Source organism: Gymnodraco acuticeps, unplaced genomic scaffold (genome assembly GCF_902827175.1).
Source record: "Gymnodraco acuticeps unplaced genomic scaffold, fGymAcu1.1, whole genome shotgun sequence".
In the NCBI taxonomy this organism is placed as follows: Eukaryota; Metazoa; Chordata; class Actinopteri; order Perciformes; family Bathydraconidae; genus Gymnodraco; species Gymnodraco acuticeps.
The window spans coordinates 72,461-87,532 of record NW_022990591.1 but is presented as its reverse complement, the minus strand read 5'-3'; the positions used below and the strand labels follow the sequence as shown (position 1 = coordinate 87,532).

The window sequence follows — 15,072 nt, the reverse complement described above, 5'->3', positions numbered from 1 at the left end:
ATACGAATAGTCTGTAAATAAAAATGACAAAAAGTTAAAACCGCCAATCATTTCACAAAATCTCAGAGGTGATCATTTTCAATTAGCCAGCAGTCCAGTGACTACGTTCAAAACAATGAAGAGCAGCCAACTCTGACATCAGAGAAAAGAGAACCACTGAGTTCATATGTTTACTTATTTACTTGGTTCTTAGTCCGGGCAGAAAAGCAGCACCGGCGAGGCAGAGGGAGAAATGGCACATTTGGGAGATTGTGTTGGGTTGGTGGTATGAGGGCTTAAGTTATGAGTCGTGTCTCATTACAGCTAGACTCATAGGCGGAGTTTGACATTTGCGCTTGGGGGGCAAACCTTTTTTTACTGACGTCAGTACACAGTCCCAACTATTGTGTGGGGTGCTACAGATACAGTAGCAATAAAGCCAGCGTTCACCGCACTGAGTATGACTTTTCCACATACGAACACAACTCGTCCCGTCATGCACGCCTCATGCCCGCCGTACACACTCACTCATATGGAAGGTGCGGTCTCTCCCCCCTACAACAAGCATTACATAACTGTAAAACGTATCATAACTGTGCACATCTTATACTTATTTGATAACTACTATATCTCTTGGTTACTTGAACACGCTACAATATTATGAACCAGTGTCCTACCTTAGTGCAGAAGTAGACGCCTTAAACGTTTTAAAAATCGCCGCATAGCCATTACTGCTAATTATTGTAATACAATAGCTGAATCACTTGTATGCAAAAAAAAGCGAGGGAACTTGTGTCCTTAACCTCATACGTCACACACACACACGTCACAACATGCGACTGCTCAAAAATTATTTCAAACAAAACATGATATTATTCAGAGTTGTATTGTAACAATCATTATATTACATCTATTACAAATATTGACATACGAAATATTTGTATTGGAACAGCTTTAGACGTAGTAATGCTGTAACATATTTCAGCCACTAGGGGGGGCAATGCCCCCCCTTCCCCCCCGCAAAATCCGCCTATGGCTAGACTTGACTGAACTCCATTTTAGTCGGACAAATCACGTTTGAAATGTTTATTAACAGCAGCTTATAGTTTCAGTTTGGACCCAGCCTCACATCGAGCCATTCCCCCTGAGCTCCAAGGCTTTCCCGTGAATATATTATCTAGTGAGACTGCTATGTGTCGGCCTGGGACCGGCCACAACAAGCCAACTACCCCCTAAGCACCTTGACCTTGAGGGGAAGAAACTATCCCATAAGACCTCTATGTGTGGGCCTGGGTCCGGCCCCAACGAGCCCACGTTCAAGCAAAGATGAGTTGATAATCCAGCCCAGTAACCACCTGATATGCTATAATTTTCCAGCTATAAATATGTATTCAAACATCAAGGATTGCAAGGGGAACAGTGGTGGGGGGTATGACCTCCTTTTTGAAGATGGAGGGTGTGAATACAGAGAGAAGGTTCAGGAGCAACTCTGCTGCTTAGTCTCCGCAACAGTTCCCGTAAATACTCAAAAATGTACTTTCAAATGTATAATTTTCTAGACTACACACTGAATTCTTCCATTGATGAGGGGCGTTCTCTCTTTTGACATCTGGATTGTCTGCACTGATTTAGCGTGAATGCAATAACCTCCACTCTCCAGGAGTTACAGACTTTATAGAACATCCCATTATTGTGTTCTCTTTAAAATGTGGGTGATTGCTATACACATGAATGCTGACCCTTCTGACGTTTGACCTTCTGTGAGAATGCTGTTCTTTGACTCAAGTAAACCTCTACATATTAAACTCAACTTGAGAGTCATTGTCCGAGTTACTCTGGATACACATTGTCTTTCTCTTCAGTAGAAACTGATATCCATGTCCTATAAAAGATCTCTTGGTTAATGCTCACAACCATCACATTTCATTTAATCACCTTTTATAAACACTACAATGCTTCACTCTCTGTTTCAAAAACACAAGTTTGCAATGAAATCATTTGGCATTTCTTATTTTTTTAATTATTTTTCAATGCTGCATGGGTTGCAGAAATACTCCAACTGAATAATGGCAGCTCAGATTCAGTCTGGAGGTCTGTGAAGTGGTTCCTGTGCTCATGATATCTCCACCTCCACAGGGAAATGGTCACTGACGGCCTTCGCCTGAGAGAATAGACAAGGAAACACTTTAGAAAGTTTCCCCTTGTGGATCAATGTGTTAGTTCAACTAAGCATACATGTCTCAGTTAAACATATACCAGGTGGTTTCTTTGCACAAGATGGCCTTAAAGGAAGCTAATAGCTAATAAATAACCTTATTAGGGTTTTATGCTTGGTGTTTTCAGAAAGCTGCTTTCAAACTATTCCTTTAAAGAGATAATGTTACGCAGAGTGTAGCAGGTAGGACCCAAACGCAGATTACACTTGACGATACCTTTATTTCAAGGACTTTAAATAAACTTGGACAAACAAAACACTCTTCGGTGAACTGGGTCACATACAAAAGAAGCACCAACACTGAACACAGGAGGAGACAAGACTAAATACAGGGAGGGGTAATCACAAGACGAGAAACAGCCGGTTAGGGGAGGAGAAACACAAGGGCCACAGGTGAACACAATCAGACAACTAGACACACCAGGGAAACTAACGACAGGAGGAAAACACAGGGAAAAGGACCAGACAATAAACCAGGAGGAAAACATGACATGGAGAACAGCAAAAACACCCAAACCTACAAAACTACAACCGTGACATGAACTTAGGAGTGTGACAGATAAGAAGAAAACATTCAACACGTCCTTGTTCAGAGTCTGCTCTGAAAAAAGGGTAGGTTCAACTTAATGTTATAGCTTTCAGCTAATATAATACATTTATGTGAAATTATACATTTAATTCAAGTCAACGTTTCGGCTCTCTCCTCAATGGACACAATTGAGAAAAGGTGCTAGTGCTCAGAAAAAGACCCTTTGTGCACAAAGGCCCTTAAGACCATCTTTATAGACCTTCAGACATTTAAGTACAATGACACTGCAATGAACCTAGTGGGGTACTAGAAAGTTGTTGTTACCTGAGCCTGGTTAAGACCATATGCATTCTCAAAGTCAAACTTGTCAGCGTTGCGGGGGTTCATTCCCTTGTACATGTCATTGGTGACGACAATCCTGCAGACAGAGGAAGAGAGGCGTGATTAAGAGTGTGTGTGAAGGGTGTATATGATTATCCAACACGTTCTCACTCCCAACTCGTGCTATAGTGATGTTATGTCAGGATCCTTTGGCGTCCCTTTCAAACGCAGTGGGAGGACCTTTAGCGTCGAAACTCAACTATCAGGGAGTCCCATAGACTTGCACAGAGCTCCCTGAACGTCCGTGATAGACGAGTTGAGATCACAGCGAAATGCTCTCCGCAGACCCATTCTCACAGCGTTTATCAACCTTTTTCTAACTCAATATCAAGCCACACTTATTGGTTTTACTTCTTTATTGTAATTGTATAATGTCTGACTTTGTTGCTGTGAGTTAGGGGGAGAGTAGGGGCTCAGAAAACTGAAATCTGTATTGTTTCATAGCTTTTTCTTTCAAATGTTGTATTCTTTTCTAAACCTGACTTATTTACTCAACAATAAAACACAATTATCCTTGTTTTTATTTATTTGTTTGACTGTATAATGTAGGACGAGTTGGGAGTGAACATGTACGGCTGTATATAATTATCTGTGTGTGTTCACCTGTCGTAATCGTTTCCAGACTTCGACACTGTACTGTCAACATTGTTGGCGATCAGCCAGTGGAAGACATTGGTGTCGAAGAGGGGGATAGTCGGCCGCTTGTACAATGGTACATAATTGATGCCTGCGTTGAAGTCTCCGAGCACCATGATGTTCTGCAGGCAGAGGGGAAAAGCTCAAATTCATTATTTTAAAACTAGATCAGAATAATGTCATGGTAATGGTGAATCTAAAAACAAAACAACAAATGTAATCGCCCCCTATCTAGATGCTGCTCTCTGTCGGGGAAATATGGGCTTACATAGTAATAGTGTTTTCTACTACTGTTACTAACAGTTCGGCTAAAGAATAGTTTGGTGTTTCTACGGTTGTAGAGTTTTACATTGTTTTGCCATTTTCTTTTGGCCTCCTTCACCACGTCCACAAGGGCCTTGAGTTCTTCTACAGCAGTTCTTGGAGAGGTGTGAATGGGGATCAGAACAAAGTCCATCACAGCTGGAGACCAGGAGAGAGAGAGGAGTGAATGAAGAGAGACAATGACAACAGGAGAAATACCGCTAAAGTAAGTAAATGAACCTCATCACATTCAACCACTAATACAAAACTAAGTCCTTTAAATTTGGCAGGAAGGACTTGAAACTTGAAAAAGAGGACTGAGTGTGTGGCAGAAAATATTAAACCGACTGAATGATAGAGTTGTTCAAAGTGGTGTTGGTGACGGACAGACCTCAGGATCTCCTCTCACACAAGTCTGGTGCTTAGTTCTCTAAAATAGTTGAGATAATCTACATTTCCAGTGAAAGAACAGTCTCTCCTCTAATACCGGGCTCTGTGGAGGAAAACTGGACGACGTAGGGCGGTCTGTTGAAGTCGCCTGCCTTGCCCTCATCGTATTGGAAGCTGCCTTTCACGGACACCGTCTGATTCCTGCAGAGGAAAGATGGAACTCTTTATTTTGAAGACGTCTCCAAACAGTGGATCGAGTTCGACTCTTTCTCATGGTCAGATATTCACACAACTCCTGGAGCATTTTCTATGCTGTTTAAACTCTTTATCAAACACATAGTATCTCTTTCTGTTCACTGATCTGAGGTATTAACAAAGCAATCCATACAAAAGATCATTTAACTGTTGTTGTTTTGTTTTTGCCCTTTTGTGTTTTACTTGTAGAGGAAGAGGTATCTCTCCTTATGGCTGCCGGGACCCAAGGGCAGGGGCTCACTGGAGATGTTTGTGAACTGATGAGAAACTCTGGGGAAACACACACACACACAGATATAACTTTTGTTTATCTTAAATCATAATTTGAGTTCATTATCTGTCGAACTTTTTTATAAACTTCTACAAAAGGTCACTATTAGTGCTGCAGCATTTGGTGATGGCAAAAACATGGCATAAAACACAAAGGAAACACAAGGAAGATACAATACCAAAAAGCTTACGGTGACTGATATGGAGGGAGACAGAAAAAACAAACAATGAACCAACACTGAACACAGGAAGAGACAAGACTAAATACAGGGAGGCATAATCACGAGACGAGAAACAGCCGGGCAGGGGAGGAGAAATACAAGGGCAACAGGTGAACACAATCAGACAATCAGACAATCCAGGGAAACTAACGACAGGGAGGAAGACACAGGGAGAAAAGAACAGCAAAACAAAACCCATTACCAGACACACAAAACTAAAATCGTGACATGACATAAGGGGTCTCAGGCGGACGGCCCGGGGGCAAGGCAGAGTTCATAAAGGGGCGAAGGTCACAGCGGGCGAACTCAGGGGGCTGGGCATGAGGGCGAAGGCAGCGGCTGGAAGAGTCAGGGGGCCGGGCCCGAGGGCTGCGGCCGGGAAAGTCAGGGGGCTGGGCTCGAGGGCGAAGAACACGGCACTCAGGGGGCTGGGCTAGAGAGCGAAGACCGCAGCTGGGGAACTCAGGGGGCCGGGCACAAGGACGGACGGGCAGGAGCTGGTGTCGGCTGGACCCCCAATGAAACAGGTGTTGGCGAGACCCCCGGCGGGACAGGTGTCGGCGGGACCCCCAACAGGTCAGGGCACGGAGTTGGCAGGACTCCCAACGGAACCCCCAACGGAACAGGACATGGGGTTGGAAGGACTCTCAGCGGAACCCCCAACGACACAGGACATGGAGTTGGCAGGACCCCCGACGCAACAGGTGTCAGCTGGATTTACAACGGCACAGGACATAGGATTGGCAGGACCCCTGGCAGAACAGTAGTCGGCGGGGCCTCCAATGGCACAGGACATAGGGTTGGCAGGACCCCCGGCAGAAGAGTAGTCGGTGGGGCCTCCGACGGCACAGGACATAGGGTTGGCAGGACCCCCGGCAGAAGAGTAGTCGGCGGAACCCCCAACGGCACAGGACATAGAGTTGGCACGACCCCCGGCAGAAGAGTGGTTGGCGGGACCCCCAACGGGACAGGACATGGAGTTGGCAGGACCCCCAGCGGAACCTCGAACGGCACAGGACATAGGGTTGGCAGGACATAGGGTTGGCAGGACCCCCGGCAGAAGAGTAGTCGGTGGGACCCCCAACGGGACAGGACATGGAGTTGGCAGGACCCCCAGCGGAACCTCTAATTGACCAGGACATTGGGTAGGGACTTGAGAGGGGACTCGAGAGGTGACTTGAAAGGGAACTCGAGAGGAGACTTGAGAGGGAACTCGAGAGGAGACTTGAGAGGGAACTCGAGACATGACTTGAAAGAGGACTCCAGAGGGAACTTGAGAGGGAACTTGAGAGGAGACTCGAGAGGGGACCTGAGAAGGAACTTGAGAGGGGACTCGAGAGGGAACTTGAGAGGAGACTCGAGAGGGGACCTGAGAAGGAACTTGAGAGGGGACTCGAGAGGAGACTCGAGAGGAGACTTGAGAGGGAACTCGAGAGGAGACTCGAGAGGGAACTCGAGAAGAGACTCGAGAGGGGACTCGAGAAGAGATACAAGAGGGGACTTGAGAAGGAACTTGAGAGGAGACTTGAGACGGTCGGTTCGCTGACAGAACACGGGGGGGCTGGAGTCGGCCGGAACACCGTCAGGAGACGAGGTGCTGGAGTCGGCCGGTACGTCCACAGGACACGGGGAGCTGGCATCGGCCGGTACGTCCACAGGACACGGGTGCTGGCGTTGGCCGGTACGCCGACAGGACACGGGGAGCTGGCGTCGGCCGGAGAGCCAACAGGAGACGAGAGGCTGGAGTCGGCCGGTACGCCGACAAGACACGGGGAACTGGCGTCGGCCGGAGAGCCAGTACTGGAGCCGAAACTGGAGTCAGGACCATGGCTACTGGGGCCGGTACTGAAGCCGGAACCAGAGCTGTTGGGGCCGGTTCTGGAGCCGGAACCATGGCTGTGTGAGCCAGGTAAGCATGGCTGTGTGGGCCGGTACTGGTGCACGAATCCATGGCTTTGTGGGGTGGTTCTGGAGCCTGAACCATGTTTGCTGGGGACAGAAGTTGGGCTGGAACCATGGCTGCTGGGGCCAGAAGTGGGTCTGGAACCATGGCTGCTGGGGCCAGAAGTGGGTCTGGAACCATGGCTGCTGGGGCCTGTACTGGAGCCCAAAGCTTGGCTTCTGGGGCTCGGGCTGACATAGCCTGACGAGTACCCGAGAACGGCTCCTGGACAGGAGCAGGAAATGGGGCAGAAGCAGGGGTTGACTCCAGACGGAACACACCGAGACGTATGGTGTCAGGTTGGGAATTGGGAGGCAGGGGGCTAGCATGCCTGGAGCTAGCTAGCCGGGAATCACATGTCTGGAGGAAGTCCATAATCCAGTCAGGTAAAAATAAACATGGTTTCTCTGTTGCCAACCGGTGCACCTCTGCCAGAGCGGCCTACTTCTGTAGAACACTGGACACTCCCTTAAGCCAATCATAGCAGCAAGGCAATAAAAAAGTAAAATGAATTAATTCAACCTCAAATGGATCATCTGCTGGGTCCATTTCTGGTCGGTTCATTCTGTTACGATTTGGGAAAGGTAGGACCCAAAAGCAGACTACAAAAAAAGGTAAGTGCTGCATTCGACACGGTGAATCATCAGATTCTCCTTCGCACTCTCCAAAAACTTGGAGTTTCAGGCTCTGCACTTTCCCTCCTCACCTCATACCTGAAAGACCGTACCTACAGGGTGACTTGGAGAGGGTCTGAGTCCGACCCTTGTCAATTAACTACAGGGGTCCCTCAGGGCTTTGTTCTTGGTCTCCTCTTCTCCCTGTACACAAACTCGCTCGGATCAGTCATTAGCCCGCATGGTTTTTCATACCACTGCTACGCTGACGACACCCAATTAATTCTGTCCTTTCCCCGCTCAGAGACCCAGGTCGTCGCACGCATCTCTGCTTGTCTAGCTGACATCTCTCAGTGGATGTCTGCTCATCACCTCAAGCTCAACCTTGACAAGACTGAGCTGCTCTTCCTTCCGGGAAAAGATTGTTCCACTCTTGACCTAACAATCAACATCGGCACCTGTGTTGTTTCCCCGACTCAGACTGCAAGGAATCTGGGTGTGACCCTAGATAACAACCTGTCCTTCACTGCAAACATCGCTGCTACAACCCGTTGCTGCAGATACACGCTTTACAACATCAGGAAGATACGTCCCCAGCTGACCCAGAAAGCGACTCAGGTTCTGGTCCAGGCTCTCGTCATCTCACTCCTAGACTACTGCAATTCCCTCCTGGCTGGTCTACCTGCATGTGCCATCCGACCTCTGCAGCTCACCCAGAATGCAGCGTCTCGCCTGGTCTTCAACCTTCCTAAATTTTCCCACACCACTCCGCTCCTCCGCTCCCTTCACTGGCTTCCGGTAACTGCTAGAATCCACTTCAAGACACTGGTACTTGCTTACCATGCTGCGAATGGATCTGGCCCTTCGTACATCCAGGACATGGTTAAACCGTACACCCCAGCGCGTGCACTCCGCTCTGCATCAGCCAAACGACTCGCTGCGCCCTCGCTGCGAGGGGGACCCAAGTTCCCATCAGCAAAAACACGTGGGTTTGCTGTCCTGGCTCCAAGATGGTGGAATGAGCTCCCCATTGACATCAGGACAGCAGATAGCTTGCACACCTTCCGGCGCAAACTGAAAACTCATCTCTTTCGACTCCACTTCGAGCGATAGAACTATTAACAAAGCACTTTTATACTAACAAAGGACTGGCTTACCTAAAGCCAGTTGAGAAGCACTTGAAATGTTTGGCTCTATGAAACCTGATGTGCTTTATGATTCTGTTTTCTTCAAGTTTGTGTCTTCCTGGTCGAATGCACTTACTGTAAGTCGCTTTGGATAAAAGCGTCAGCTAAATGTAATGTAATGTAATGTAAGTTGGTCTAGAAAACAAGCTTTATTTTAAAAGCTGATGGCAAAAAACAAATAATGAACCGACACCGAACACAGGAAGAGACAAGACTACAGTAAATACAGGGAGGCGTAATCACGAGACGAGAAACAGCTGGGCAGGGGAGGTAGAAACACAAGGGCAACAGGTGAACACAATCAGACAATCCAGAGAAACTAACGACAGGGAGGAAAATACAGGGAGAAAATAACAGCAAAACAAAACCCAATACCAGACACACAAAACTAAAACCGTGACATGACATAAGAATCGTGACACCGGGACTTCACTGCAGCTCCACAATACTTCATTTAGATATTTTCACTTGTTCTGCCCTTGCCAAATACAGCGATTATTGAGATTTGGATATTGCAGATTAGTCCATATTCCAATTAAATAACATTTAGATGAATGAAGCAGCCCTCACAGTCTGCGTGTCTGCGTGTAGGAATACTGTGTTTGCTCTTTATAAGTCTTACTGGTTAACAAGATCCATGAGACTTTGTGTCACTGTCCCATCTTTGTCACGGACTTCCTGGATCAGAATGATGTCATAGCGAAGGACAATCTGAAAAAGAAAGAAATCAGATTCAAGTATTTGACACCATAGATCACAATATGTTACTGATGAAACTGGAACGTATGGCGTCAGAGGGGTGGGATTAAACTGGGTGAGAGATTATTTAAGCAACAGACAACAATTTGTTGAAATTGGTGAACATAAATCAGAATACATGAACATAACTTGTGGAGTACCTCAGGGGTCCGTGTTGGGTCCAGAGCTGTTTATAATATACATCAACGACATTTGCAGAGTATCAAATATATTGAAATTTATTTTATTTGCAGATGACACTAATATGTTTTGTTCCGGTGATAATTTGAAAGAGCTAATGGAAGTGATAACAGCAGAAATGATTAAAGTAAAACATTGGTTTGACACAAACAAATTATCATTAAATATAAGCAAAACAAAGATTATGTTATTTGGAAAACATAAAACAAATCCACAGATACAATTAATACTAGATAACATACACATATAAAGAGTATATGAAAGGAAGTTCCTTGGTGTGGTTTGAGAGCACAACATCAGCTGGAAACCTCATATCACTCATGTAAAAGCAAAACTGGCTAAAACTATCGCAATATTGGGAAAAGCCAGATACATTCTGGAACTCATTGTATACTCTATATAACACACTCATATTGCCATATCTGATTTACTGTGTGGAGATTTGGGGAAACACGTACAAAACCAACCTACAGCCGTTATGCACATTACAGAAAAGGGCTATAAGAGTAATCAATAATGTTGGATATCTTGAACACACTAATGTATTATTTTTGAAGTCACACATATTGAAGTTCATTGATCTGGTTACATTTAAAACGACACAAATCATGTACAGAGCCAGACATAATCTACTTCCTAGGAAATTAAAAACATTGTTCATAGACAGAGAGTATAATTTGAGAGGAAATCTACATTTTAAACTCAGGTCAGAACAACTCTGAGAAGTATGAGTTTAACAATCTGTGGGGTGACTTTATGGAATGGTTTGGAGCAGGAGTTCAAACAAAGCACAAGCATCATTCAGTTTAAAAGGATGTACAGAAACACTTTTTTGGAAACATGAGAATGAAGAAAGTGATTGAAGATGAGAAATGATTGTAAATGTATAAATGTAAATCTAAGTAGGAATAACTTGCATAATGATTTAAAGGACAATCATTGATCAAGTAAGGGGTGGGAATTAATAAGCATTTGCTTCCTCCTACTCCCTTTCGGACACATATGATTTATTATTATTATTATTATTAATATGAAGACATTTTTTTTGTTTTTGTTGAATATACAAATATTACCATGAATGTGGATAAATACTGTATTATAACAATACGGTATTCTGTTTTTCACATTTTGTATTTGTTATTTTTTAATCTGTTTGAAATAAAGACTGAAAGAAAGAAAGAAAGAAGTTATTGAAGCAGTGACGTCATATTTAATTAATGGTCAACTTTATAATATTATTAAAACAAAGTGGTCAGTTGAATTAATCAATTGGTGTTAATTGTTGTTCTGGGTAGGGGCAGACCAATTCCACACATTAACATTCATAGGCAGCACTACTTCCTGGTAAACAGCTGTAAAAAATATGTCAAAAAATATGACCTTTAAGTCATTAGTGTTAGAAACATGGGCAAAACAAATCACTTTTTAAACATTGAATTAGTTTTTCAGGATACTAAATTAGTATGTTGAGATATTAGGTCAGTATTTTCAGTTATTACTTGCCAAGATACAGTCAAGACAACAAGAAAAAACCCATATTAAATTCCAATACAGTTTCAGACCTCTTTGATGGTATCCATGACTTCTTTGTTCTGGGATTTCTTGGGTCCAAAACATTCGATGTTGAAGGCTCCAATCAGCAGACAGGAGGTCACATGCAGCAGGGCCAAGAAGAGACCCAGAGCACAAAGCAGACGCATCCTGGGACTAACAGGTCAGAGGCATATATAGTTAGAAATGCTTATAATCACTGTTGAAGCAGTTATCATTCTAAATCTTGACTGTAGGACAGATGGACAGTTAGCATGTAATAGTTATACTGTGATCCACCTGATCCTGAACGCAGTCTTTTCCCGCTGTTGGAGCATTTACTCAGGCAATGTCCTGAAGTACATTTCTACTCCACTACATTCAAAAGCCAGTATTGTTCTATTTCCTCCACGACATTTATCCACCTGCTTTTTACATCTGAAAGTATTTGTTAGAGCCATTTTCATTTCATTAATATGGTCTGAATGTTAGGCTTAACAATAATATAAGGATTTAGATTAATTAATTAATCATTTATTTTTGTGAGTCACACTATGGTTTAAAATATATTAATTTAAGGCTCATTTATTTGTTATGAAATGTGCGTCAGGTATCACGTGCATGGCTACATGTCTATATGGCAGGACAAGGGGACACAGCTGATGAGACGAGACGGGGAAGCGGTAAAGTGTTTCTATGCCGTCTGGACCAATGAATAGAGCTCATCTGATTCAACAACGACCTCCGTTACATTTCTTTGGAAACAAAGAGAGGCGCCTCAAAACCCACAGCCCGACAGAGAAGTGGCTATTACATGTAGACACGGATTGAAGTGTTTGTCCTGATAAAGTTATCTCTACTACGTAGCTTGTAGCATGTAGCTTGTAGCATGTAGATGAGAGGTGATGTGATTCAGCAGTCTTTATTACTTGTTTGCGCACATGAATATACATATGTGTGTGTGTGTGTGTGCACGACTGTTAGGATACAACAGTGTGTGTGTATGTGTGCGCAATTGTTGCAAGGAGGGGGGAAAAACACAACGCTGCAGCTCCGTTGATGGGACTTGGCTAATTAGCGGCTAGCACTCATTACAATGAGCTCAGCCCCTCTCCAACACATCAGCTTTGCTAAATAGACAGCGTTAGCCCCCATCTTTTGGGATTTCAGATTATAATTATCCGAATAGTATTTTCTCATCCTGAATACTAAATTGAGATGATTTTGTTCCAACTATGTTTCTTCTATAGGCCTAGGTCAGCACCTCACATGTTACCAGCGGAAAACCTGTGATGATAGATGATATATTCTGCATGTCAGACTGACCCACCGAAGCTGCGTACTGTATTTTCTATGGGTTCAATGAACCGTTGATTTTGACAATAAAGTTCCGACAGTTTATATAAAATGTGTCATGATTATTCATGTTTGGTATTTTGAAAAAAAAACTTCACAGACATGTTTTATATAGGTATGGCCCTACAATATATTATTCAAATATAGAATGATCGGTCCACTTTAACTGACCACGCTTTGCCCATTCTGTCTGGACTGTTTATATTAATTATATTTTGATGCTAATACTTTTCTATTTTAACTTGAGTAACATTAATGCAGGTCTTTTACTGTAACTGAGTATGCATACACTCTTACTTTTACTTAAGTATAAGATCTGAGTACTTCTCCCACCTCTGGACAGAAGTTACATAAGCTTCAAAATCATAGGTGCGCTCCGGTACTTCTGAAATGATCACAACACCCTGCATATAACAGAACATCAGAGAAAACCAAGCCAATATCAAAAACTAAGATATGTCCTAATGAAAGTACAGCTTTAACCTTAGGGTGTTTTCACTTTCATGTACATTTTAAACACAATATACAACTTCTGTGAGTTAAGGGCATTCTTACCTTACTCCTAGGAGATGAGCAGAGTTCACAAAATAAAGGTTAGGTTTCTCAGAGAGACCGAAGTTCAAAAGTAAGAACCCAAATCAGCCAGCTGCCTTAACACAGAGCATTTATACTCTCCCTTATACCTCCCTTTCTATCTAATTCCACACCCCTTATGTCTTTACTTGGAAGTGAGTTGTCAATGTTGCAACACTCTATATTTTTCAATACAAAAACAAAGTTAAATGAAGAAATTATGAATAAAACGTAATCAAAGTAAAAGAAAAACAAACTATAAGTACTTACAAGAATCCTCTTGAAAAATCTTCAAAACCAGAAATGGGTCTATTGCTTCCTCTTTAAAAATTAGCATGAAATTGTGTGTTCTGTATTTACTAAGTGGGAACAGTGAGCACTGATTAGAAAGTTCCTCATGTTCAAGCTTCAGTTCCTGTTTCTTGATAAGCAATGACTCATGACCTTTATGTGTAAAAAGTACATTGATAGCAATAACAAAATGTGAGGGGTAGGGTTAGGCCCTACCCCTACCCCTCACACCAGATACTGACTGGTTTTCGGACCCCCCCAGACCCCCCCAATAAAGCAAAACTGCACGTTTCAGAGTGGCCTTTTATTGTGGCCAGCCTAAGGCACACCTGTGCAATAATCATGCTGTCTAATCAGCATCTTGATATGCCACACCTGTGAGGTGGGATGGATTATCTCGGCAAAGGAGAAGTGCTCACTATCACAGATTTTTTCAGATTTTTGAACAATATTTGAGATAAATGGTTATTTTGTGTTTATAGAAAATGTTTTAGATCTTTGAGTTCACCTCATGAAAAATGGGAGCAAAAACAAAAGTGTTGCGTTTATATTTTTGTTCAGTGTAGATATCATTTTCAAATCATTTAATTTGTTCCTCTTCATCCTTTCCTTATAAACTAAGTAGGACGATTTAAAACTCACTTAATTGGGTTAATTTTGAAATGGCTTCAGTTTATCATAACAGATCAAAAAGTTCAGATTCATTGTAAAATAAATCAAGGAATGATGCACTTCTACAAACAAAAACAACATAATTAAAACATTTAAACAAACTAAAAGTAGATGAACTACATTCCCATTATTGTGTTCTCTTTCAAATGTGGGTGATTGCTATACACATGAATGCTGACCCTTCTGACGTTTGACCTTATGTGAGAATGCTGTTCTTTGACTCAAGTAAACCTCTACATATTAAACTAAACTTGAGTCATTGTCCGAGTTACTCTGGATACACATTGTCTTTCTCTTCAGTAGAAACTGATATCCATTTCCTATAAAAGATCTCTTGGTTAATGCTCACAATCATCATATTTCATTTACCTCACCTTTTATAAACACTAAGACGCTTCACTCTCTGTTTCAAAAACACAAGTTTGCATTGAAATCATTTGGCTTTTATTTTATTTTTGTATTCTTTTTCAATGCTGCATGGTTTCCAGAAACAACTGAATAATCCTAATTCAGATTCAGATGGAAGTTTTGCGTCCTTTTTTGTAATTTCTGGGCTTATATGACTGGTCCTTTGAACCCCGTCTGCGTTTTCCTGCATTTTTTGACGGCTTCCGCTTCGGCTTCAGTTCCCCCCCCCCCCCTCCAGCTCCAGCCTCACCTCCACAGGGAAATGGTCACTGACCTTCTTTGCCTGAAAGAAACAGAGAAAACATTTTAGAAACTACATTTCTATTTGTTATTTTTCCAACTTGGCATACAGAACATAGTCTCAGTTAAACTTCTAATAGG

General features: G+C 43.1%; 1 protein-coding gene across 3 annotated transcripts; it reads right to left on the bottom strand.

Moving 5' to 3' along the window:
• Window positions 1–1,053: 1,053 nt before the first annotated feature.
• On the bottom strand, window positions 1,054–13,722 carry LOC117554386 (deoxyribonuclease-1-like). 3 transcript variants are annotated; one of them, XM_034228806.1, is made up of 9 exons: window positions 13,591–13,722; window positions 11,424–11,568; window positions 9,545–9,633; window positions 4,872–4,958; window positions 4,531–4,634; window positions 4,090–4,202; window positions 3,708–3,862; window positions 3,048–3,141; window positions 1,054–2,140 (listed from the first exon to the last, which is right to left on the bottom strand). In XM_034228806.1, the coding sequence occupies exons 2-9, from the start codon at window positions 11,559–11,561 to the stop codon at window positions 2,093–2,095; spliced, it is 828 nt and encodes a 275-aa protein (XP_034084697.1). In that variant the 5' UTR covers window positions 11,562–11,568; window positions 13,591–13,722; the 3' UTR covers window positions 1,054–2,092. The 3 variants fall into 3 exon arrangements, with proteins under 3 accessions (XP_034084697.1, XP_034084696.1, XP_034084698.1); XM_034228805.1 differs by lacking the exon at window positions 13,591–13,722 and adding an exon at window positions 13,303–13,424; XM_034228807.1 differs by lacking the exon at window positions 11,424–11,568 and having other exon boundaries at window positions 13,591–13,625.
• Between the last annotated feature and the right edge of the window lie 1,350 nt (window positions 13,723–15,072).

What these genes read in the sequence shown, in the direction of transcription:
- LOC117554386 (XM_034228806.1), bottom strand. Translation starts at nt 11,561, where the DNA reads ATGCGTCTGCTTTGTGCTCTGGGTCTCTTCTTGGCCCTGCTGCATGTG. An exon ending in CTCATGGATCTTGTTAACCA is followed by an intron (nt 4,959 to 9,544) that starts GTAAGACTTATA and finishes GTGTTTCCCCAG; the next exon opens with AGTTTCTCATCAGTTCACAA. An exon ending in GTTTTCCTCCACAGAGCCCG is followed by an intron (nt 4,203 to 4,530) that starts GTATTAGAGGAG and finishes CCTGGTCTCCAG; the next exon opens with CTGTGATGGACTTTGTTCTG.